The 10,619-nt window shown below is 35.4% G+C and overlaps 1 protein-coding gene across 1 annotated transcript; it reads right to left on the bottom strand.

The window, feature by feature from the left end:
• Positions 1-8,254: 8,254 nt before the first annotated feature.
• LOC131639761 (uncharacterized) lies at positions 8,255-9,294 on the bottom strand. The gene is made up of 3 exons (XM_058910226.1): positions 9,246-9,294; positions 8,489-9,132; positions 8,255-8,401 (listed from the first exon to the last, which is right to left on the bottom strand). The coding sequence occupies exons 1-3, from the start codon at positions 9,292-9,294 to the stop codon at positions 8,255-8,257; spliced, it is 840 nt and encodes a 279-aa protein (XP_058766209.1).
• Positions 9,295-10,619: the final 1,325 nt, after the last annotated feature.

Genomic DNA, 10,619 nt, shown 5'->3' with positions numbered 1-10,619 from the left:
AGGTATTCTAGGACTTTTTAGAAATCTTAAAGAGTCCTCTAACCAATGTCTTTGGTTCCATGTCAAAATCTTTTTTCATTCTCATTTTATGACCTTTTGATGAAAGTGCCTTTTTGTTGACTTCTGAAAAGGACCTGTAATGTATGAAGCCATATCTCTTAAACCATTGACCTATGGGCTCTGATCCTTGGACCATTGGATAGAGGAATGAATTCTCTTCAAAATGAGCTTTGGTGGGAATTTTTCTGATGAAGTATGAATATTTGGTGAATTTTCGAAGTTTGGTTGACCTTTTTAGTTCATGCCCAAAATAGTAACTCTTGACATTTGACTTCTCTGATCTTTCCTTGCATCATCATGATCAACCCTTGATCAAATGATGATTTTAGGGTTATGAGGATGTTTGTTGACCAAATATCTTGAACTTTGACTATATTTTGACTTGAAATGACTGTTTTGCCCTTGAGAGTCGACTGTTGACCTAATCAGGATTTGAGGGACTAAATTTGCTTTGTTTGACTTGAAACTTTATATGGAGATACTTTGAGATGTTGGTGACCCTATGGAACCATCTTGAGCCATTGATTCAATGATTTTCCATCGAATTAATCAAACCCTAGTTCAGAGCTTGTGTATAGGAGAGTGTGTTTAGAAGCTTTGTGTATTGATTTGAATGTGAGCAAGAGAAATTGTATGGGCAAATTTTGGGGTATGACACTATGAATGTGGGAAACAAGGACACATAAAGCCGAAATGTCCAAAGCTTTCGAAGAAGAATGGATTCAAAGGCAAAAAGGAGTTCAAAAATAAAAAGGCCTACATAGCATGGGAAGATAATGAAGTAAGTTCCTCATCGGACTCCGATAGTGACGAAAGTGCAAACCTAGCACTAATGGCATCACACCACTCCGACGATGAAGAAGGCGAGGTTAGTTATGATGATTCTCTTTTTGATAATGGTGCACAAGGTGCAATAGATGAATTATTAAAAGAATGCAAAATTCTCTATAAAACTATCTCATCTCAAAAGAAAATAATATCATCTTTAGAAGAGAAGGTTAAGATAATTGAAGTAGAACATAAAGATTACAAAGAAAAAATAATTAGTGTTCAAGAAGATAATGTTGCATGCAAGAATTGTGAATCACTTTCCTTCCAAATTGTCCAATTAAAACGTGTTTTAGAAAGATATGAAAAAGGGCAAATTGGATTGGAAAATGTTCTTAGCACACAAAGATACTCCAATGATAAGAGCGGACTTGGTTTCTCTAAATTTGATAAACCAAGATCCAATAAGACTATCTTTGTCAAGGCTAGTAACCAACCAATTCAAGAGAAAGTGATCAAGCCTAAAGTAATGCAACATTATCCTAAAAGGAAGAACTTTGTTAAGAAGAAATCCTATCCTCCTAGATATAGAAGTAACTTTGAACCTACTTGTTTTTATTGTGGTATTATTGGTCACACACCCAATGCTTGTTATGTAAGGAACTTTAGTGTTCCTAGTGGACATTATGTATGGGTGAAGAAAGAAACTAACTATGATGGACCCAAAGCCATTTGGGTACCTAACAAAACTTAATTTGTTTTGTAGGCATGCTTGAAGACCACCTCAAACCTATGGTATCTAGATAGTGGTTGTTCAAAGCATATGACGGGTGACCTAAACCAATTTTCAGATCTAAGGTTAAAGGCCAAGGGTTTTGTCACTTATGGAAACAACAATAAGGGAAGAATTCTTGGCAAAGGCAAAGTTGGTGCACCACCTTTCACATCCATTGAAGATGTTCTTTATGTTGAAGGACTAAAGCATAATCTTCTAAGCATTAGCCAAATTTGTGACAAAGGCTTCAAGATCAAATTCACTAAGGAGGAATGCTTGATCATCGATGAAGTCACCAATGAGGTAAAACTCAAAGGTACAAGAATTAATAACATTTTTATGATTTCTTTAAATGATTTATCTTTGAAAGTAAAATGTCTTTTGGTAAACAATAATGAATCATGGTTATGGCATAAAAGAGCAGCCCATATTCATATGGATCATTTAAATAAGTTAACCAAACATGATCTTGTTATTGGCTTACCTAAGATAAAGTTTGTCAAAGATAAACTATGTGATGCTTGTCAAAAGGGAAAGCAAACCAAATCATCTTTCAAACCAAAGAATGTGGTGACTACAACAAGACCACTTCAATTGTTGCATATGGATTTATTTGGTCCATCAAGGACAAGAAGCTTCGGAGGTAATGTATACGCTTTAGTTATTGTTGATGATTATTCTAGATATTCTTGGACTTTGTTTCTTGTGCAGAAAAGTGATGCTTTTAAAGCCTTTAAGAAGTATGCAAAACAAATCCAAAATGAAAAATCATTAAAGATTGTATCCATAAGAAGTGATCATGGTGGAGAGTTTCAAAATGCATCATTTGAAGAATTTTGTGAAGAACATGGTATCTCTCATAATTTTTCAGCACCAAGAACTCCACAACAAAATGGAGTAGTTGAAAGGAAAAATAGGTTTCTAGTAGAACTTGCAAGAACAATGCTTAGTGATGCAAATCTTCCTAAATATTTTTGGGCGGATGCGGTTAGTACGGCATGTTATGTTGGAAATCGAGTAATCATTAGACCTATCTTAAAGAAGACTCCATATGAACTCTTCAAAGGAAGAAAGCCAAACATTGCTCACTTTCACATTTTTGGATGCAAGTGCTTTGTTCTCAACAATGACAAAGACAATCTTGGTAAGTTTGATGAGAAATCCGACGAAGGTATATTTCTTGGTTATTCTCTTTCTAGTAAAGCATATAGAATCTATAATAAAAGAACTTTAACTATTGAAGAATCCATGCATGTATCTTTTGATGAGACTAACACCTCCAAAGAGGAAATAGTTGTTTGTGATGATGATGATCCTTTAGATTTACCCTCGGAAGAACTTTCAAATGATACAATTGTGAAGGCACCGGAAGTTCAACAAGAAAGTGTTCAACAAGAAAGTGTACCACAAGAATCTAACACCAACGATCTACCAAAAGAATGGAGAACTCATAGAGATCATCCTATTGATAAAGTTATTGGTGATATTAGCCAAGGAGTTGCAACAAGATTAAATCTCAAAGATGCTTGCTTACACATGGCTTTTGTTTCTCAAATTGAACCTTCCAAAGTTGATGAAGCCTTAGGAGACGATCAATGGATAAATGCAATGCAAGAAGAATTAAATCAATTCGAGAAATCAAGTTTGGGAACTTGTTCCTAGACCAAGTAATAAACACATCATAGGTACTCGATGGGTGTTTAAGAACAAACTTGATGGGAATGGTATAATTGTTCGAAACAAAGCAAGATTGGTGGCCCAAGGGTACAATCAAGAAGAAGGAATCGACTTTGAAGAAACATTTGCTCCGGTTGCAAGGTTAGAAGCTATTCGTCTTTTACTTGCTTATGCATGTTCATTAAATTTTCAGCTTTATCAAATGGACGTCAAGAGCGCATTCTTGAATGGCTACATCAATGAAGAAGTCTATGTCAAACAACCCCCGGGATTTGAAGACTTCAAGAATCCTTCACATGTCTTTAAGTTGAGAAAGGCTCTTTATGGATTAAAGCAAGCACCTAGAGCATGGTATGATAGACTTAGCAATTTTTTGTGTGAAAAAGGTTTCGAAAAGGGTAAGGTTGATAAAACTTTGTTCATTAAGAAAATCAAAAGTAACACTTTATTGGTTCAAGTCTATGTTGATGATATCATTTTTGGATCGACTAACAAAGAAATGTGTGAGGAATTCTCATTGATGATGCAAGGAGAATTCGAGATGTCTATGATGGGAAAGATGAACTACTTTCTTGGACTACAAATTAAGCAACTCAAAGATGGAATCTTTATCAATCAATCCAAATATTGTAAAGAATTATTGAAGAAGTTTGATATGGACAATTGTAAAGCAATGAATACTCCAATGGGCTCCGGTACATATGTTGATCAAGATGAATCTGGTACTCCAATTGATATTACCAAGTATCGAGGTATGATTGGTTCTTTATTGTATTTGACGGCAAGCCGTCCTGACATAATGTTTAGTGTTTGTCTTTGTGCTCACTTTCAAGCAAATCCAAAGGAATCACATCTTATGGCAGTTAAAAGGATCATGAAGTATCTCAAAGGAACGACCAACGTTGGCTTATGGTATCCTAAAGGTAGTGTTTGCAATTTAATTGGTTATTCTGACGCGGATTATGCAAAATGTAAAACTGATCGTAAAAGCACAAGTGGTACTTGTCACATTCTTGGAAATGCATTAGTATCATGGGCTTGTAAAAAACAAGCATGTGTTGCTCTTAGTACGGCCGAAGCGGAATACATAGCAGCAGGTAGTTGTTGTGCACAAATTCTTTGGCTTAAGCAACAACTTCGTGACTACGGACTTGATCTTGGATGCATTCCTCTTCGATGCGACAATACAAGTGCTATAAATATCACAAAGAATCCGGTCATGCATTCAAGAACCAAACACATAGACATTCGACATCATTTCCTTCGCGATCATGTGCTTAAAGGAGATGTTGAAGTCACTTTTGTAGATACTCATAATCAACTTTCGGACATCTTCACCAAGCCTCTCCCAAAAGAATCGTTTTACAAAATTCGACGAGAGCTTGGAATTTTAGATGAAGGTGATGTTTAAATTCGTTCGTTATTATCATAAATCAAAGGTACACGTTTCTAACATTTTATGTGATAAAAAGTGTTTTATGAATGTTCATATATTATGCCTTGGTATTTATGTATGATATGTATGCTTTATATTTCATAAAATTAAAGATTTTGGACTTTTTTAGTCCAGGAACCGGTTCCCATGTGGGACGAACCGGTTCCCCATACTAATTTCCAGAAGCGCTGTTTTCCTGTGCTGCAGGAACCGGTTCCCATGTAGGGACGAACCGGTTCCCACGTACATTTTTTCAGATTTTTGCTTATCTTTTAGCTGTTACGAAAATGTTATGTGTGGCTAGTATTGTTTTGTATTTTTTTCTTTTATATCTTATTTTTATTCAATACACATTATATCACTTCACACCACACATTTACACTCATCCACTCACATTTACTCTCATTCAACATTCATTTTCATCTTCTTCAAACCTTCCACCTCCATTATCAACCAAATTAAAACCTCACTATCTCACCATAACTCTCAAAATTAAAACACCCACTACCTCAAAACTCTATATAATCCTCCATTCTTACACATATCTCACTCAAATCTTCCTCCACTCACCAAATCCGAAAATCCCAACTTAAACCCTAACTCTCAACTTCTTTCAACAATGGCACCCAAAGTTTCAAGAAGTGCAAAGGGAAAGAATAAGATTGGAGAGACAAGTGAAGATCCTCAAGAATTCCAACCAACTGTCAAGAGTCGGAGACTCACATTCAACATTCGTAGTCGGAAACTCCTTCCGGCTAAGTACGGTAAACTTCATGATTTCCCAACTCATAGCTTTAATTTAAATGCTAGGTTAGCTAATGCCGGTGTTGCAAATTTTGTGAGTGATCATGGAGACTATTACCCGGATTTGGTTAGGGAATTTTACCATAACCTTAAGATAGTGACCAATGATTTTGATGAGTTCACTTTGGTATCCGAAGTTTCAAGAAAAGAGATTTGCTTAGATGTTGAGGATTTTGGGAAACTATTAGGAATTCCGTATGAGGGTTTAGTGCTCCTTCAAGGTAACATTCTGGAGGATTGGCAACCGTATAGTAAGATTGATGTTTTTGTGGATATGTGCCGACCAACTCAACGCGACACAGTTCGCCAACAGCTTGCTACCAAGTTTAACATGTTCGGTTCAAGCTTATCGGTGAGTGATAGGATGCTCCATCTTATCATTGCTTATGTTTTATTTCCAAAGAATTCTAACCATTCCAGGGTCAATGAGTTCGAGTTGATGGTTTTGCTTGCTCTAAGACGTGGCATTGAAGTCAATTGGGCGCTTTCAATTATGCGCCACATGCAGCTCATGGCTTCCCTTAAAGGAGGCTTACCTTATGCAAGGGCCATCTCTCATATTGTTCGGAATGCTGGTGTTCTCCTCCAAAGGGAACCGAAGAAAAATATGGATGAACAAGAGTGTGCTATCACCACCGCTACCGCTCTTAAAAATACATGAATTGTTACGGATCGTGAAGGTAGATTTTTCTACAAAGTTGATTTCGAACCGGCCGTGCCTTAAATCCCTCAACCTCCCGAAGGTGGATACACAATGGAGATGATGTTTGACAAGCTTTGCTCCATTCAAACATCTATTGATAACAACAAGCGGGAGAAAAACTATGAGCATAACCTTATGAGAAGACAAATGCGAGAAATTCAACGGACTCAAAGGCGGATCTTGGCTCATTATGAGGGAGAGGAAGTAAGTGAAGAAGATGATGAACAAGATGATGATGATGAAGAGCAAATGGATGAAAGTGATTGAATTATGTGCTCTTTATTATTATTATGCTCTACTTTATTGTTGTTTTTTTCTTTATGTTTTAGACATTGTTCCCTTTATGTTTCGTGATGTTTAGGATTATTTATGTTTATGTTGTAATCGTAAAAAACTACGTTTCGTATTGTTTAAATCGTGTTATGTTTATTTCGATTTGTGTTATATTTGTGATATTTCACCTTGTGTTTATATTTCATATCCACTTTCTCTTTTTCCCCATCCTTTTTGATAATAACAAAGGGGGAGAAGAATGCATGTGTTTTTGTGTTGTTTTGTTTCAAAGAAAAAATGCAGGCCATTGTTAACATTAACAAAAGAAACTCATCACCATAAATCAAAAGAAGCAATCATGGATTTAGGGGGAGTCTCTAACATAGGGGGAGTCTTGCATTGTTCAACATAATTTCAAAAGCACAAAACAACTTTTTCAAAACATTTTCAAGACTTGGTTGTCATCATCAAAAAGGGGGAGAATGTAAATGCAAGCTTCTCAAGCATAGTTTGTTTTGATGAAGACAATATGGACATCAAGCTTTCATAAAAGGATGTGCAAAAAGTAGTTCAAGTTTTAAGCAAGAAACACATCATTTCAAAGTCTTGAAGAAACAATAAAGATTCAAGGATCAAGCCAAAACGACAAAGGTACAAACAATACTCACTTTGACATATAATTGTTCACAAATATATTTTCATGCATATCATAAACATACTACAAAGTGTCATCCCTCAAAAGTTCTTTTAAAACCTTTTTCAAAGTTAAAAATCAAAATAAAGGTTTTAGGAACCGGGTTGTCCCTATGGGGGAACCGGTTCCCAGCATTCTCAGTTTTCAGCATTCTGTGGTTTACTATGGGGAACCGGGTTGTCCCTAGGCAGGAACCGGTTCCTCAGTTCAAAATTTGAATTTTTCTGCTGTAACGTTCAGCAGGAACCGGGTTGTCCCAGGCAGGAACCGGTTCCTACTGAACCAGTGTGTTTTTCCATTGCATGATTTCATTCAAACGAATTTGTTTTCATACCACTTAATCAATGCATTGCTTCATGGAAAAATAACCATTCAAAGAGGTGTTTAGCACATTATATATACTACATCTTTCATAATCATTAATCACCTTCTTCATTAACAATTCATAACTTTCATAAATCTTCATCTTTCAATATTTCCAAGTGTTCATCAAATTCTTACTTTCAAGTGAAACTTTCTATACACATTTTCATTGAGAAATTCATTCAAAGTTTCATGCATACATTGTGAACACTTATATCCATTTTGAGAATTGTTTATTTGAAGAAGAAGATCAATTCAAGATTGATAGTGCTATACAAACTTCATCTAAATCTCTTGTAAAAATTCAAAGAAAATTATTTCCTTACTATCCAGGATTGTTGGAAGTAAGTGGTGTGTTTGAAGAGGATTGTTCTTCATCCACATTAGTGTTGATTGATTTTAAAGGTGTTAAGAACCTTTGATCACCCTATAGGTTAGATAGTAGGCATAGGCTTGTACAATAATTCTAACTATAGTGAAATCTCTTTCGTGTTTGAAAGGGGACTGGAGTACTCTCGGATTGTGAGGGGAACCAGTATATATCGTTGTGTTCTTTATCTTTTCGCTTTTTATCGCTTTCATCACCATTACCAAGAAAAAGATAAAAACCATCAAAAGCCTTCAAACACTTAACCAAAAATCAGAAAAGACTTTCTCATAAAACCGATTAATTTTTGAAAACCTAATTCACCCCCCCCCCTCTTAGGCGCACTTCATACTAACATTATCCAATACCCAACAAAAAGTCTCTGTCTGCTCAGATTCCATATAGGCAAATGCAACAGCAAATGTTAATTTAGTTGATGTCATACCAACTATTTCAAACAACGGTTGCCTGTACTTGTTTGTCTTGTATGTGCAGTCCATAATCAATACAATAGGAAACATATTCAACAACTTCACTGATTCTGGATGTGCCCAAAAAATATCTCTCACAACTTCTGACTCATCCTTTTTCCTACTCCAGTAAACATAACCTGATTCTTCAACCAACTTGAGCAATTGTTGCATTTCTGTTATAGGACCCCTTATGTCTTTTTGTATCTTACTCTTATGTTTGTATATTTGCGTGATCCGAGTGACATTCTCCGGGTCACGCTCTTGCAATGACAATAATATGTGTCTTGGTGGAACATGGCGTTTTGTCAAATCAACAATATGTTGCTTATCATCTGTATTTAGTCGACTTACGAAAGCATGACCTTCAAATCTATCAGGTAAGCCGTGGTTGTGTACTCCGCATTTTACATCGATCTTCCATCCAGAACCATCTTTCGACGGTGTTGACCTAATTTTGAAAGGACAACCACATCTCTTACTAGCACTTTGGGTTTCGCTATCTGTTTTTTTGTATTTTCCACCTCTATCACAACCAAATACTAATTTATCACTTCTTCCTCGCTTGCCTGTTTTGATATCTGAACGAGCTATTATAACTGTCACTTTATTCCTGATTCCAACGTCCTTAATCCAACTTATCGCCTCTTCTCTTGTAGCAAATTTTTGACCAGTTACAAAAACATCAGTTGTATCGACACATGTTTGAGTTACATCGCATTTCTTCAAAGGAGGATCCACACCTAAATATATATAATTAATTTAGTTTAATATATAACTAAAAAAATTAAAAAATTAAAATTAAAGTAATTTAAAAAAAAACGAATTTTTTTTTGAAAAACAAGAACCGGAATACCCACAAAGGGGATATCCGGTTGGGACACACAACAAACCGGAATACCCATCCCTGGGATATCCGGTTGATGAAAGTTGAAAAAAACAAATCGGATCACCCACCCTTGGGTTGTCCGCTTTTTTATTACACTAACCGGAATACTGCATGTTTGGTTATCCGGTTCAGGCAACGTAACAGTCTCCAAGTCTCTCCCCACCGTCCGTACAAATAGTAACAATGAAAAAATAAAAATAAAAATAAAAAGTTAAAAATAAAAAAGGATAAAATTGGAATTTTTAAAAAATTATAGGGGTATTGGGATAAACGTAGGGGTACGGGGTATAATTTTCCAAAGCGTATGTATAGTGAGAATTTCCCTTTTTTTTAACACACCACTAAAAAGCCCGCGCAACCCATTAGTATTAGTCCATTTTGATTTCTCATAGAAAAAGACTATCTATAAAATCTATAAAATCTATAACTATATATAAAGAGGATACATGCTTTTGGGCTGGCTCTTTTTCTATTCCTATTATACCCTCTCCCATTCAGTTAATTATAATAAATAAACAATTGTTTAAATAATATTTTTAATAAAAAAATTAAAAAACAAGTTGTATACTCGAGAAAAATTTGATAACCGCACCATGAAAACTGCTGCAAGTTATGGGTGGGTTTCTCCATCACATTTATAATGCTATCAATTCCCAAAATTCGCATTTTATTCTCCATTTTCCTACTGCATTCACAATTCGTATCCTTTGTCTCATATCATTATAAGCAAATTACTACCAAGAAAATTACTACCATAACTAACATTGCTTATAACTACAATAGTTTGATACTCCAATAGCAATTTGTATCAAGTTTTATCATCACTTTCTGCATATATCACACAACCAAAATTTTCTTACAAATGCACAATCAACTTCCATCCTCTTTTTCAATGCATTGATTTGTGGATAAGAAACCGTAATACAGCAAGACAGTGATTCCTAACGGCAATACAACGGTAAAAATAAAATAGCAATAATGGCTAAAAAGTTGTACGACCAACAGTGGCGGCGTCGACTGTAACGGGCATTGGTAGCGGTTGTGGATGCAACCGGGGTGGCAATTATATGGCCGGAAGAAGAAGGAACAACTACGCAATGGAACGGGTGATTTCAGTTTTTGTTATATCATAGACATTATTTCTAACCATTTCTATCAATTATTATGTTTAGTTTCTCCTCATTTCTTACCATACTATGTAAGTTGCAGGATTTAATTGTGATAAGTTGAATGTTAATCATATGCAATTTTCATAAATGAAGGTTAGACTCTTGAAAAACTTGGGAAACCATAATTGATTCTTTCTTCCACACTTTTTGTTGGTTATAATTTCTTTCTTAA

This window comes from Vicia villosa, unplaced genomic scaffold (assembly GCF_029867415.1).
Source record: "Vicia villosa cultivar HV-30 ecotype Madison, WI unplaced genomic scaffold, Vvil1.0 ctg.002761F_1_1, whole genome shotgun sequence".
NCBI lineage: Eukaryota > Viridiplantae > Streptophyta > Magnoliopsida > Fabales > Fabaceae > Vicia > Vicia villosa.
The sequence above is the reverse complement of the archived record's forward strand: the minus strand, read 5'-3'. Positions and strand labels throughout refer to the sequence as shown.

What these genes read in the sequence shown, in the direction of transcription:
- LOC131639761 (XM_058910226.1), bottom strand. Translation starts at nt 9,294, where the DNA reads ATGGGTATTCCGGTTTGTTGTGTGTCCCAACCGGATATCCCCTTTGTG. An exon ending in ACCGGATATCCCCTTTGTGG is followed by an intron (nt 9,133 to 9,245) that starts GTATTCCGGTTC and finishes ATATATATTTAG; the next exon opens with GTGTGGATCCTCCTTTGAAG. An exon ending in AAAAGGATGAGTCAGAAGTT is followed by an intron (nt 8,402 to 8,488) that starts GTGAGAGATATT and finishes TGCACATACAAG; the next exon opens with ACAAACAAGTACAGGCAACC.